General features: G+C 39.0%; 1 protein-coding gene across 1 annotated transcript; it reads left to right on the top strand.

Annotated features, from left to right (window-relative positions):
• The first annotated feature begins 7,239 nt into the window (after positions 1-7,239).
• Positions 7,240-9,550, top strand: LOC118226335 (musculin). The gene is made up of 3 exons (XM_035415880.1): positions 7,240-7,278; positions 7,474-7,946; positions 8,488-9,550. The coding sequence occupies exons 2-3, from the start codon at positions 7,494-7,496 to the stop codon at positions 8,569-8,571; spliced, it is 537 nt and encodes a 178-aa protein (XP_035271771.1). The 5' UTR covers positions 7,240-7,278; positions 7,474-7,493; the 3' UTR covers positions 8,572-9,550.
• Positions 9,551-15,506: the final 5,956 nt, after the last annotated feature.

Below are 15,506 nucleotides of genomic sequence, written 5' to 3'. Positions count from 1 at the left end.
TTAACTGAACATTCTAATGCTGATGTAACAATCACTGCTGGTAATCGAAAGCAATGGAGTTGGAGTTTGGGGGGAGAAAAGAAGACCAACTCTTAAAATGGTTTAAAGCGAATATGGACATTTTTTTGATTTATGAACACATAAGCACATAAGCAGATACAATGATTTTCTCAAATGCTATGAGAAGCACCAAAGAAACAAAGTTATAACCACAAGAACTCAATGGTTTCTGTGTGCACTAGGAAATTAGCATGTAAATTCCAACTGTCTTCCAGCTTGGGCTTTATATTCCTTTACGGCTTTGTCAGAGTAAATTCATGCTTTTCCTACTGGAGAGAAGAGCAAGCATAATTCTAATTTATTACACTGTCCACATTATTCGGCCCTTAATTTGAAACACTGGGAAACACAGAAATGAAATTCCCATGAAGAGGACATTAGATAAAATAAGCTCGTTGATCAGACTTAATGGCAATTTCACAGTGCATGCAGAGGCATTCTCTTAGAGAGTATAAAATATCAGGCTGTGCACCTGCAGAACAAACTCAGAATTTGGCCCTGCGTTTGAATGTGAAACAAAGCTATGAAGGTGGAGAGTTCAGTATAATCATCATTGTTAAAACACTGAAGCTCCTACCAGAGCTCACAAACAGACATTTTTGAGGTCATTTGAACTTGTGTTAATGCGAGTTTTCTGCATGTGTTTTGTCAGCTGTTCAAAGATTGGAAAGTCATTTTTTATGCTAAATATTTTTGAAATGAAGAAGCATGAAAAAAACAGCATGTTGCTACAGATGTTCTGTTATTTCTTTGCTCTTCTCTGGCCAAATTCAAATTAGGATCCACTTGTGTCTGAATTGGAATTTGGAATTTGTGTGTGTGTGTGTGTGTGTGTGTGTGTGTGTGTGCATGGGTATGTGGCGGGGGGGGGGGGGGGGGGGGGGGGGGGCGATAGGGTTAGGGTTAATAAACATTTTATACTTATAATTCTTATTTGGATGTTCTCTCTCTGTTGTGCAATTATTCCCACGGCATTAAACTGTTGGCAGAAGACCTACAGAAAAACTGGTTTTCAGCACTGGCTTCTGAAGCAAATGATGTGAACTGGGGAAAGAAAGAGCCCCATCTGCGTGAGATGTGAACAGGCACCACAGTATTACATGCCTATCTGCTCTAAGACATGGCACTCAATTTCCCCCTGGGTAAAGAGTAGCAAAACAGGCACGTCACTGGCTGCACCAACCGCCCATCATCGCCCTGGTGTTGTGGGAGCAATCACCCCTGAGCCCTGAGACAATCTTTGCACGGATTCAAAGCCTGTCTGCTGTCTTCAGTTGCTGAAAGAATAAATGAGTATGTACACAAGTGCCTTGGCTCCATTTTGTTTTACAAAAACTATTTGAAAATTGTCAAAACAGTCAAGCTCCATCAAAATATGCATATTAATCATAACCAAAACCGTTACCATAACATAATTAACCTGATGAGAAACCAGATTCAGTATGGAAAAACTACAAAATGATATACTGTGTGAGCATCTTAAATGAACTGGAAATCCTTAGTTTACAATCATCTGCAGGAATTCATGCTCCTCTGAATATGTGAAAAGGAAGTGTGTGAATCAGAGCTGGTCTTGGCTCGTCGTGAGGGGGTGTGTGTGTGCTGAAGAAGGGGGTGTTCCTGAAAGGGGCTGGCAAGGAGACCACCTGTTCAGGGTCCCAGCAGTCCATGAGTCATGGGGTAATGAGGGCCTGGCCGAGACGCTCTTTAATGAGGACCTTCCCTGCTCCAAACCGGCCATGACTGAAGAACACTTTGGAATTTGATACGAGGTCCCACGACCCTGGCTTTAACACAAATGTGTGTTTTGTTTGTCTGATGTGCCCTCAGTTGTGGGAAACCATTTTTAATGCATGTTTTTTCTTCTTCCTGAAACACAAGCATAACCCGGCTCTTTAAAACTATATTTTCTTAGGTTCTTTGAGGCTGAAAAAAACTGCAGCACCAATGTAGTTCAATGGTGTGGGAGTATGATAGATTACATCTACTCCTCCGTCTGCCACTAGTGCAAGCCATCTGTTGCACGAGATATGTGATAAACACATATAGATATATGCTAATTTATGATCTTCATGATATACCAAGGATGTGATTGTTATCTTTGTCTGAGGAACCCATGTATAAAGGCAGGCAAAGCCGTTTTCTTAATGGTCCACATTAGTTTTAACTAACAGCCATTGTGGTGCAGTTACACGCCATTTGTTTTACACCACAGCTGTGAAGCTGTGGTGTCCATGGAAACCGAGTGCCGTGGAAAACACAGATTGTTTCTGATGTCATTGCTTTGCACCTGTCTCAGCTCAGACACAGCGGAATGGAAGACTAAGGGTAGAAAGTGCACTCCTTAAGATGTGTATTGACAGACAAAGCAGAATATTGTAATTACCACAAATTACAGTGTTTTTTTTTGCTTCTGGGCCTTCAAGTTACAGTAATAGAAGTGGAAATGAGAAAAATCTGCAAGAGCAAATGAGAATATAATATTCACTTCTTTTTTAAAGAAAGCAGAAAACTTTAAGTCTTTTTGCTCAACCTCTCTCCTGCTAAAAAGGAAGAAGAGTCTGACACATTGTTTCAAATGGCATATACAGTAATGCGCCATCAAGACAGAGTGTTCTTGACTGGACGCCCAAAAACGCTTAATATAATGTGAAAATGGAAGCAATCAATCGCTGCATCGATTTGCACAGAAACGTAGCCGCAATGCTAATGGATCAAAACTAGATGGGTGCGGTTTGTAACAGGATTACCAGCGACAGCAAGTGAATACAAGCACTGCGTGCCACTCAGCATGTCCGTTTCCGCGGTTTGGCGTGTCCGACTGCGATTACAACCGGACCCCCGGCGCGGGCCGGCGTGGCGAGAGGGGCCGTGACGTCCAGATCGCGCAGCAGCAGCGGCGCTGGAACTCAACACCGCGGCAGATGACAGGTTCAAGGACGACCCCTTGTTACTGAAGTCCAGCTGATGCCGGGATGATTTTCATGTGAAAAAGGTTTAGAGCTGTGGGATTAATGGAAGCATGGGAATGTGGCCTTGGCCTGTGGAGCATTCCTGCAGAATGAGAGGAGGAGAAATGTGAGAAATACCACTGAGAGTGAGAAGACGCCCAGCGCTGCCCCTTCCCTCTGTGGGAACGCTGCTCCTCCATTTGCAGTGAATACCAAGGGAGTGCACTCCCCCTGTTCAGCACCTGCATGTGGTAGACTGTATGCACATGCAACAGTCAAAGAACACAGTAAACCAAGTCTTACATGTACACACAAACATACGCATGCACACACATGCACAATATTGGCAGGTTTTTTTCCCATAGAAGAACAAGCAATTTTCCAGAGGATAAAATACACCTGTAACAATTTCACTTAGTGCTAGAGATGGACATTAATCTTACACTGGTCATTGGGGGATTCTTTAATGGACAGCATCATTAGATGTCAGTGGTGCCACACAGCAGGAGACGACAGCGACCCACCTCTGTTCAGGGACCAAATCCACAAAGCCTTCATTCTCCGCTTCTCATTTTAATTACAGCCGGTAAGGGATTCAGATGGGAAATATATTCTCTGACTGCTGACTTCCTTGATGTCCTCAGATTATGCTGCTGGTACTTCAATGACTTTGTACAGTCTGGCGGTCTGTACCACCCACAAAGCAGAAGCCACACACAGTGTCTCGTGAGTGATTAACCATGACCAATACGGCCAAGGATAACTGAAACAGCACAAAAGGCCTCGCTGGTGACCTGGAAATCAACTTAAAGGCATGACAATAAGAGAAACAACCGATGTTTACCTATCCATTTACCAAGTGGAATCCCTTCCCATGGAACTGTTGAGTGAGAGCACCTACCGTATTATCGACCATTCTCTGGAGGCTAACAAAGACACTTTTTACATAACCGCTGTTACTGGTGTTACCAATATTTTGCCTATTTTTATATACAGTTGAAAGTGTGTTTACATTTTGCCATCTATTGCGCAAACCTGATCGATAATTGGTGCTCTCACTCCAGGTCAATCTCCAACAGAACTGAAAAAAAAAACACCGTAGGCCACAACCCAATGAAGAGTCCTATTTCCAATGTCCCGCCTCACTGTAGCTGTGAAACAAGCCAGAGGCATTCCTATAGTAAACTAACCCGGTCTGACAATACATTGGTCAAGAGCCACTGGGATTCAACTGGAAAAGTTTCTCCTGAGAAATTACATTTATGACAAATTATGGTAGCAAATATTCATTTGTATTAATTATGTTAGCAAGGTAGCATGGTCATGTTCACCAACACATGCAATGGATGTTAAAGGATAGGATTCAAATTAACCTAAAATATTAAAATGATTTCAATGTACAATGAGGGTACTTCCATGAGATCAAGTTCTTCCCAGGTTTTGCAAGTGTGCCGTAAGTTTGGATTTTAAATTTGTCAATCGGTCAACAAACATTCAACTTCCTCTCCCCTGGTAGAAGAGAAGATGATGCTTACAGAACTGTCCTCTTGGCTTCTTCCAGTCAGTTGGCATGGCTTCACACTGCAATACAGCGTGGATCTCAGCTGTGCTAGTGGATAATATTTGGCCAAGAAGCAGCATTGTAAAAGGAATTACAATTTCATACTGATTACTAGGGAATGACAACTTACGGCTATCAAATTACCTGGGAATATTCAGTTTCTTGGAAGAGACCTGTCTTATAGCAATTCTCTGGAAAGTGAAACAAACAGACTTAAACTAGAAATACGTATTACAAGCCACATGTAGTGGGAAATTGACTAATACTTGTAACCAAAAGATTCTTAACCAGAAATCAAGAACATATTAATTATTCCACAGAAACCTACCGTTTAAAAATCACTTTTTAGTGATCGTCTTGGAATTCATGAAACAGTTGCCCTGCAGTTATTATTGTTCATGGTTACTCATGCTTTCCCTCAGAACATGAATTCACACAAAGCTGTATGCATGTGGAAAATAGCAATCATCAAAACAATTATGCATTGGAACCAGGTTACCCCAACCCTCTCCACTAATTTGCGTGATTGAACTTTTCTCCCCTTCTATTCTCTCGGGCCAAAGTGCACTCTAGCCAAAGTGGCTGATGGACAAAGTAAGCAGAATCACAGTTTTAACACCCCAGGGCATCTGTTATATGAGAACTTTCTTCTGGTGCCAAGACATATTAAAAAGGGGAGTTGGCCGCACTATTCCATGGGGGATCCATCTGCGTATGAGGCCTACCTGAGCAGCACAGCTTGAACCTTTATCCTAAGAGTGTGAACTATCAATTGTGACAAAACCATAGATAGTGCATCCCCAAACCTGGGGGGTTGGAGAATAGCAAGTAAACAATGCATCCAAAGTACAGTAAGTCATTGTAAAGGTATTACTGTGTTAAAGCATTTTTCTGTCAGAAAAAACCCAAAAAACAGTATTTTATCACATTGAATGGAATCCAATGGGCAAAAAAACTGCAGCTCAGAACGTCACATTGAAATGGCCTTGCACTTCAACTCAGCTCATTGCGTTTCACTACATGATGACTTTGAATGTTGTACTTCTTTGAATCCGCAGCCTATTTTAGCTTATTTTGAAGCTAAATGTGCAATAGTGCACATGCCACTTTGGAGTAACTTGAAGTATATTTTCCAGCTTTAAATCACAAGCATGATGATGATGATGCCCTGTACCAACCATTGTGGAAATATGTAATATCCTTCATTGCACACAGCAACTGTCTGGCCCAATCAAGACCAATACACTAAAACTGATATAAAATATGAAAAAAAACAGCAGAAAATGAAACATCTCAGTATGCTAAAGATGGAAATACAGAGATGGTGATGGTGAAGAACACTGAGGTAATTCAATCTGTGCATGTTTTCATTAATGTCTGTGAGAAGGTTTGTGAATATCAGTTCATATATGAGCTACAGACAACATGAACTGTATATGTTACCTTTAAAGGTGTAAAAACCCAAATTTTATGTCTGTGGGACATACAAATGGTTGCAGAATGCAAGGAACTTTTTCATGAGACACAAAATTATTTTTACTTTGTTCCCACAAACTATTTCCTATGACTCTCCTTTCTTATAACTTTTCATCTTGGAGACCACCAGCCCTGCCAAACTGTGTCATAAGGAATAAGAGGTACATATCTCAGTTTAAGGCAATATCAAATATTAACAGAATCCAGAGGATAGTTTCATTTACCGATCAATCTGTGGTCCTGCATTCACCAACGCTGCTTAAAATGGAATGATGTTCACATGTGGGAAACAGCACCATTTACACTGTCTGTTGGCAAGACAAGTTTGCTAGGCAAGAAAATACTTCTGAAGCTGGCAACCCTGCCACCTCTTCTATAATATACATGCCAGATCTACAGATGTAATGGGAACTGCTGACAGCTGTAGCCAATGCACAGAGACCTTGTGCAAAAAAGTTCTACATGTGGAGAAACCCTATATCTCTGTGAAATGTATGGAGGATTAGGTCTGTTTGATCGGATATTGTGACAGTTCTATTGCATACAAACCTTCCTGGAAAATAAATCTTTGTTTCTTTCATCCCTACATTTCCACACAGCATCGGGAACTCATCCTTTCCGTGATTAGGATTATATCAGAGGTACACAATAACACAAATAAAGACTTCCCGTTAAATACATCATCCTGAAAGAAATTCATTTTGGAGGTGACATACACAAAGAGAGGACATTGCATTTCATAGGTAAACCAGCATAAACATACAGTATTAAACTTGTTTTCTGATCAAATCTAATCCATAAAAATGATACCTTAATTATACTGTGCAAGGCCTGGTATTTCAAGAGAGTATTCCTGATTCCTGCTTTTATATTGATCACCTGATGCAGAGTACCATTCCCCAGAGCACACAATTTTTGAGTCCAACCGAAAGGTAAAACTCATACTTAATGTGGAATGAATTTAATTAATGCAATAACAATGCCGAATGACGTAACGATATGATATCCCAAATCCGATGAAGGGCCAACCTCCAATGTCAAAAAGGGATGCATCGCAACGCGTTTTAAATTGTATGGGGAGGGAAAGAGACCCCCTCCCCCTCCAAAAAAAAAAGAAGAAAAAAAAACAATTGAACACCTGCCAAAACTTGAACAGTTAAATTTGCAGAGAGTTTTTCCACGGATAAGTTTGCCTCGGAAGATAGCTACCACACTCACACAGAACAAGAGGTAAATTAAACCATCGTTTAAAACGATGAAATGATACAGCGTAGGATTTGAAGCGACCCTTATCATAATTTTTATGGTAAATAATTTTAGTTTCACCGTCAAAAATAAACATATCCAGCTCATGTATTTCACGTTACTTAACGAAATAACTATTTGCTCATCCTAAAGAAATTTCACTTACACGTGTTATTTTAGCCCCGCAGGTTGTAACTGCGATGTCCACAGGGTCAGCAAGTGATGCTGAAGACATTCAAGATCTGGCTGTCCAGCGAGAAGACCTCGACTACGGAAAGCCCAAGCGGAATGCCATGGCTGACATGCTTTGCAATTCTACTGAGAACTCCGACGACGAATCCGCTAACGACGTAGATTACAACAACCTTAAGAAAAAACGCGCGAGGACCGGACCCAACAGCAGCCAGCTCCATAAGGCACACAAGGACTGTAAGCAGTCGCAGAGAAACGCCGCTAACGCCAGGGAGAGGGCGAGGATGAGAGTGCTGAGCAAAGCTTTTTCGAGACTGAAAACTAGTCTGCCCTGGGTACCGGCGGACACTAAACTGTCCAAATTGGACACGCTGCGACTTGCCTCTAGCTACATCTCGCACCTCCGGCAGCTCCTTCAAGAAGACAGATACGAGAGCTGTTTTGTGCATCCTGTGAACTTGGTATGAAATACATGTGCTTCTGCCTATTTTTTCTTTCCTTTTTACGACATGATAAGGCAATATTTAAAATAAAATACTGGCATGTCATGGTGGTATTAGTGATTAAAATCTTCCTGATGTTTGTAACATTGTAACTTCCTTTGATAAGCCTATAGCTAAGCATGTACAGTCAAGGTACATATATATAGGCACATGTAGGAAATATGCTTTTTTAATCTACTGTATTCAATGTTTGTGCAATGGTGTCCTTTGTAACGGATTAATGAATGTATCCTTGAAAATATATAATATGTATTACTGAAATTGTTTTTGTTTTTTGTTTTTTGTTTTTTTATGTCCCTCATTTCTCCTAGGTTTGGTGGCAGTAATTTGCTTTTCAGGAATAACTTGGAAAATTGAATAATGCCAGTGATGGGCAATAGGATGGCAATGAATGCATAGTTAAACAACAGTTGACTCTTTTGTTTATGAAATAAGGATATGCTCAGTTTACATCCCTTGCACCAGTACTGTAACAGTTCTCTTAAACTTCTGTTTGCAGACGTGGCCATTTGTGGTCTCTGGGAGACCAGAGGAAACCAAGGAGATTACAGCTGCATCTCGACTGTGTGGAGCTACAGCATAGGCACCAGTGTTTTATTACTTTATTATTTATATATGCTGTACTGACTTCCTATCTGCCTTAACTGCAGTATTAATCTTTTATCTTTTATGTAGATATATTTCAAGCACTTACTTTGAACTCTATTGCAAGAGAAGTTTATGCACTGTGCAGCTTGCTCATCATTATACAGTAAATTTAAAGAGTATCTGCAGAATTGCCTCTTTGTAAGAAAGCGTAACCGGAAAGCAGATGGAACTTTTAATTCAAGATGAAGATGAATACCTTTTATATGGATATTCCAGTTATACAGCAGGAAACAGTTAGGTTTTATTATAACTTAGAGGGCTAAGTACATTGTGTGTACAGTTCATTTGATGTGCATTATAATGGTATTACCCAATGATTTTACACTGGGTTTAATATAGTCTATGTTTCTCTAACATTGGATGTGAAAAAAAATGCAATCCGTGGGTTTAACGAGACACACACATTTCACCCGTTTGTGGTACAGTAGGTACAACCTACATGCACGCATAGTACCACAGGAGTGGTACATGACAGAAGTTTTCAGGGATTCATGGGATTGAGGAATTTGGTACTGGTATTATCACAAAGCATCTCCACAAAAATACTTTGCTGAGGGCTTGCAATAGACTTAAAAATAGAGGAAAATGAAGGTGACAGTATTCTCTGTCATTCATAAAATGAGTCAAGTGCAGTCTTTTATTTTGACATCACAGAAACAATACTTAAAGGAAGGCAACAAACAGGACTATTACTTTTTAAACTCTGAAACTTTTATATTCAGGATTGTGTGAGTTTATTTGTGCTCCGCATTATCTGCCAGTACACTAATGAAGCCTTGAGCTGAACCGTGGTGTGAAATACAATTTGTAATTGCAACGTAAGGCAAAGCAGCACATTTCCATACTTTTGTTGTCATTAAACCAAGACGTCTGAGAGCTCTAATGTACAGCGTGTGCCATTAAACAATCTTTGTTACATGTGTTTCTCTTTGTTTTGGTAACTGAGTATTTTATATCGATGTGTTTTTAATTGCCATATTGCATTTATGTTACTATGTCACAGTTCCATTTTAATTTTCATTGTAATATCAGTTGATCATCAAAAATAGTCAGTATTTTGTCATTTCCACCCACAAAATGTCTTTTGTCTCTATGTGATTTCTGAACAAATATGGGATCATTCATTAAGAATTCCACAAATCTCATGTGCTTTTGAGGCTGAGTTTGCTGTCATGCCTATAATTTTTTGCTCAATATTTTAAAATATCTGATATTTCTATAATGATGAAGTATTTTGTGATGTTTTACATCTGCACCTGTGTCAACCAGCAGACTTAGAGTGAGAACTGAGAAAGTCAAAGATGTCCAACTCTAAAGGGGCAGCTGTTCACTTTCAATTTGACTGATTTAAGGGAGATTTTTCTGCTATTTCGATTTCAAGCACAATTTTAAATCTACCATGGTTCCACAGACATGTGAGCTATGACTGAGTTACTAAGTAGTCCCTGATGGTCTTGCCTTGGGTAGCACGGATGTACCCTAATGAATCTCGCGTTTTAGACAAAACATAGTACTTGATGAAATTCTTTGAACCCTACATTAAATCTTCTTTTTGATACTGTATCAGCCCATAATGTAAAAAAAAAAAAAGAAGTACTATCACAGCTTTCCAGAGGTCTTTTGATGTAGTCTTTTGGTCTTTTGTTTCGTTTTTTTTTTTTTTTTTGTAAAGGCAGTTGAAGAAAACCTGTGCGAAAGCGCTAGCAATCAAAACCTCTGCAGTTTGGAGAAGCTTGCCTTTCATCAACGTCTTGGGACAATGCAGCTGCTGCGCGGTTAATTTCCCAGAACACTGGGCAGGTCTCATGGGACTGAGGAAGCACTTTGTCATGCAAGGACAGCCAGTAATTTTATCTTTGGTTCTTTGCAACTTTGTGTAATACAACAGTCTCTCATAAAAAAGGTTCATATTTGCAAACAAATAACCTCATTCTTGCAATATTATTCTTTTTTTTTTTTTTACTGTGGGTTAGAGGGCTGACCCGCCCTGAAATGAAGTGAATTAAAGATAAATCTTTATAGCAATAACAAAAATGTCTTTACTGAACATTATTGGTAAGATTAAAATTTGCAAATGGCTATATTACTTGGCAAGATGAATCATTTGTGATTGGCTATTTAAAGTCAGTGTTTCCCTGGGTTAAAACCAAGATTTCAACTAGTGAATGGTCAGGTTAATTAAAATGTTTTGGAAAAACCTTTGTTTCGACAAATAGAAGGTAATTAAGCTAAAAGTGCAACATCTAAATCATAAATCATATGGAGTTGTATTGTTGTGAATTTTAGATGCTCCGAATAAAAAGATTTTAAAAAGCTGTTGTATTTTGAATATCCACAAAGCACATACCCATTTTTGAGATTATGCTTCGCTATGGAATCCCGTCGGTCAACAGCAAATCACAGTTTAAAAACACTACCATCTAGTGGTGAAAATTTAAAACAGTTGCTGAAGCCTGAAATGTTTCACAATTCATATTTTGTTGCCAAATCGACAATTCAAAGTGAATGAAAACTAATCTAACTGCATAGCAGTAAAAAGAGAAAAATTTTCAATAATCCAACAGTGTATATATTGAATAATTGAACACGCCCAGTGTATAACTTAACTATTTAATATATAAATTGCCTCATTGAATGGAATTTTTCATGATGGTCACTGAACATTGTATGTGTCAGAAATATGAACCGTCATCAAATAATTAATAATTACTTTCTTATGAAATTAACAAAAATCAACTTTGTGTCACATAAATTAGTTATTGAAGTGCTTTCATTGCAGTGATAAAACTTTATAATTTTGAAATTTAAATCAAACTGTCCAATGTTCAGATCAAGTCATTTATTGTTTTAACGATAATTTGAAATCAAGAAACGTAAATAAAATGTGTTCAATATAATGACCAGCAGAGGGCAGTATTGCTATATTTTAGTAATTTATTTATTTGACTCAGGGGTCATTCACTAAAAAGCCACATTTCACATTTCACACATCAATGTAACATTATAACATAGGATATACTGGAACAACTTATCCAAACAGATCTAATGCCTATCATATTTGGTTTTGGGAAAGTAATAATTTCTATACAATTTGGGACTGTTGATAAGTTTTAGTCTTTTGTGAAAAGGGATAGATGCGATTATATTTTGTAAAGGAAATTCACTGGACTATTTCTTTATTTAAGCCTTTATTTTGTACAGTAATTAATTCTTGACAAATGTAATCATGCCTCTCATATACACACATTAAGAGAAACAAAGGACTTACGGTTTTAAAAAATAAACAATTTCTAACAATGTTGTTAATATTATTTGATTAATTTATCACTATATTGATAAATACAAGCATGTCAACTGCTGTAGTGAGGGCATTCCTTGAATGCTATTTAGTGCAAATTCAATAGCAGTTTGATTGCCTTAAAGGCTACACTTTGGAGAACATTGGAGAACATGCGGGGGCCAACAGGGCTGGCCCCGCTGTTGGCCCCCGCAACAGCGGGGCCAGCCCTACAAACGCAAATGTCTGTGACTGAGTGGATGACTGAGTGAGTGATGAAGTTACACGATTGGTTGGCAGAGTTATGAAGTCACACCATTGGTCGGCCGGTCCAGCCATATACTAGGTTTTGACCTGGTCTTGTTTTTAATTGAATATTTTGCGTGTGTACAGAAATCAATAGAGCACAGTAGTCTGTTTGCCTAGCATGACTTCTTCGGCTAAGAGCTCAGCCCTTTGATAATTGTGCAGGGGATAAGAACATGGCCGTAAATCGATTGAGTCGTCTCCTGTAATAGGCAGTGAAGAATTGTTAATTTTCATTGTTATCAAAGACAGTTTGAGGAATTAGTATGATCATGAAAAAACAAGCATTTCCTTTACATAATAAAATGTACTTGGGCTCCAAAGAGACTGCATCGATAAAGGCACTCCCAGTGAGCACAGGATGGGCTTGCTATTCACCACAAGGTTGAGCACTGTCATTACCTAATAATGACTGAGAGTTCTAGCGCACAATCATTCCCTAATGCATGTTTGACTTGGCCAGGGCTCCGCTGGTTATCATTACTTCTCCCAGAAATACCCCAGCAGGCACAGACTAACAGTTAATTAATGTACCACAGAATGGTGCTAGCTCTCCTGTAGTACTGTGTGGCCAGTATTGTAGGAAACAGTTTGCAGGTGGTTTGGGTGGCCCAGTGGTAATGAGAGAAAAGCAATTGGCCATTCCAAACTGGGGAGAAAAAAGGTGAGAAAGTATCGTTGTCCTACAGCTCTGTGCTATGCACAGACAATGTCTAAGTCTCAATTTATCAGCACATATGTCAGAATTGAACAATTTGAATTCCATAAGAACCAACAAAGAAGAGGACCCACTGGGTTTCCCTGGTTGCAGGGAAATTTTCTGTGGGGTCCAAAGCCTATATGTACCTCCTTTCCATAGAGAAGAAAATATAATATATCTGTTATTAGGTGTCTAGCCAACTCCAGCCTGTCCACTCCAGACCACTTTTTCTGCATTTATGATTAAAAACAACCATCTTCACAGGAATATACTCAAAATACTGCTTATGTTTGATGGGTTGCCAACCAGGTTACCTTGACTGGACAAGTGTGAGTGCTATATCAGTAGAGACGATGTCAGCAATGGGATGCACAGCCGAACGCACGCACACACGCACACACGCACACACGCACAGACACACACTCACACACACACACACACACATACATCATTTATTTCATTTTTTTGCCATGCATTGAAGGTCACTTTGAATATGACTGTGACAAAGTGTGTGAGAGACTTCCTGCAGCACTGGGCAGATGACACAGTTTTCATTCACGCAGGCGATAGAATTACGCGCCTGGAGGTGCGGTCCCTCGGGAGAGAATGGGGGCCTTTTGTGACGTGTTGTGCTGTAATGGGAAAGTCAGGTAAGAGGATGTAGATTGCTGCAGCAATTGATGAGAGCTGCGCAGTCTATTGCTATAGACTGCGCTGGCATGCAAAGTCTTGAGCGATTGAGTCACGCGATCGTGTGGTTCAAGGAACAGATATTTTCTCATCAAGAATGCCTAGCTCTTTTCTCTACTTCAAGTAGTGTGTGCGAGTTTGTGCTGCTTGACGTGCTGTCCTAGTGCTATAATGTCAGACTTGTAGAAATCAGTCCTTGATTCTTGGTCCAAAAGCTCTCCAGTTCCTTTCACAATGGATTTACTTAACATACTGAGTTCCACGGTTATAACTGTGTGGCAGTGAGTTTTTCATGACGTGCTGGAGCTACATGCATTCTGACCTGCTGTTAACTCTCATTATTTGTGCCGTTTCTATGGTATTGTATGACTTTGGTCTACCAAGAAAATATTTTCTGTATGTGCGGCATATTCAAGAAGTCAGAACATTGCCACTCAAAACAGGCATAAAAAAGTATACCTTTTTTCTACACAATACTATATTGACCAAAGTTCATTTGTACCGAAACAATAAAAGGGTTTTCAATGTATATTCATAATGCTGTCTGAATTGTGCATTTCAAATATGCCTATAAGACAATCATGTTCAAGAATGACATAAATAATTAAGCTGTAGTTTTCTATTTGACTATGTTAAAGTGAAATCATGCTATAAAAATAGTTACTGTATGAATGGTATTTAATAATCAGATCATGTTCTTAGAAACAGATTGATAATTAATGTTAAGCTGAAAAAAAATAAACTTGTTCTCTAACATAATATTTACATAGCCAACCATTTAGAGTTAAAATGAAATCTGTTTTGAAACAAAAATACCTTTGATGGTAATGATGATTCACGAGGCGCTGTTTTGACTGGACATTTGTTTATATTTGTCTTGCTAAGATACATAATACATATATGAAGATGCTTTTTTGTTTCATTGACTGTAATTAAGAATATATAAATATATGTGTGTGCGTGTGTGTGTGTGTGTCTGTGTGTGCATGCATGTGTGTGTGTAGATTCTTTAAAACATATACATTTGTAAACAGTGTATGGATAATTTGGCAGATCATACAGTATGTGTGTACACAGTCACTCATCCATCCATCCCATTGAAAGGTAATGATACTGTATATTATTCTGTAAAGGGATAATCACTGTGTACTCTAGTAGCAGTTTTAATTATTGTAAAAAAAAAGAGTATTAAGCCCATTAAAATTGAGTGCTTTATACTGTGTGTTTTACAATCCTACTCCTGGGGACTCACTGTGTACTGAATGCTGCTACTCCTGCTGAGCTCTCCATTAATAACATTTCACTGAGAAATTAAGTGAAAACTGATCTGAATTTAAATTACTATTAAACAAGTAACAGCAGTGTGATTTGCAAATGTAATTTGCTACAGTTTACAAATATAAAGAGGGGCACGGCAATGTCTGGCATTTGGACTGAAAAGCCTGAAGCCACTTCTGAAAACTGCACAAAAATGATTACCCAAGCATAATCTTGCAATGAAACTCTGAGCATCCAGGACATTGGCCTTTTCAGAAGCTGGGTCCTGACAAGCATTGCAATCTGTGAGGTTTGTGTACGTACAGCTGTACAATATTTCAGGGATTTATTTTATCTCCTCGTGCCTCATTTGTAACAGTCTGAATGGGGCTCACACACCTGAAAGAAGCAATGCATTCCCTGCAGATGCACATTCCCCCATTTATCATCTAACATTACAATAATGGCTGCAGTTTGACAATGGAGATTGTATTTTCAGGCATAGGTACATAGGTCTCTCCCTTCAGTTACTTCCAAACCCAGCCTTTTGGGCATGTTTCAGTAGTCAGATGCTATAAATACTCACCTCTTTGTTTGGTTTCTCGCATCACTGTCAGACAGAGAGGAACTGAGCCACTGC

Source organism: Anguilla anguilla, chromosome 4 (genome assembly GCF_013347855.1).
Source record: "Anguilla anguilla isolate fAngAng1 chromosome 4, fAngAng1.pri, whole genome shotgun sequence".
NCBI classification, from domain to species: domain Eukaryota; kingdom Metazoa; phylum Chordata; class Actinopteri; order Anguilliformes; family Anguillidae; genus Anguilla; species Anguilla anguilla.
The sequence above is the reverse complement of the archived record's forward strand: the minus strand, read 5'-3'. Positions and strand labels throughout refer to the sequence as shown.

Excerpts from the sequence above, each read along its gene's own strand:
- LOC118226335 (XM_035415880.1), top strand. The coding sequence starts at position 7,494 with ATGTCCACAGGGTCAGCAAGTGATGCTGAAGACATTCAAGATCTGGCT. Across the intron at positions 7,947-8,487 it reads TTGTGCATCCTGTGAACTTG|ACGTGGCCATTTGTGGTCTC; the intron begins GTATGAAATACA and ends TTCTGTTTGCAG.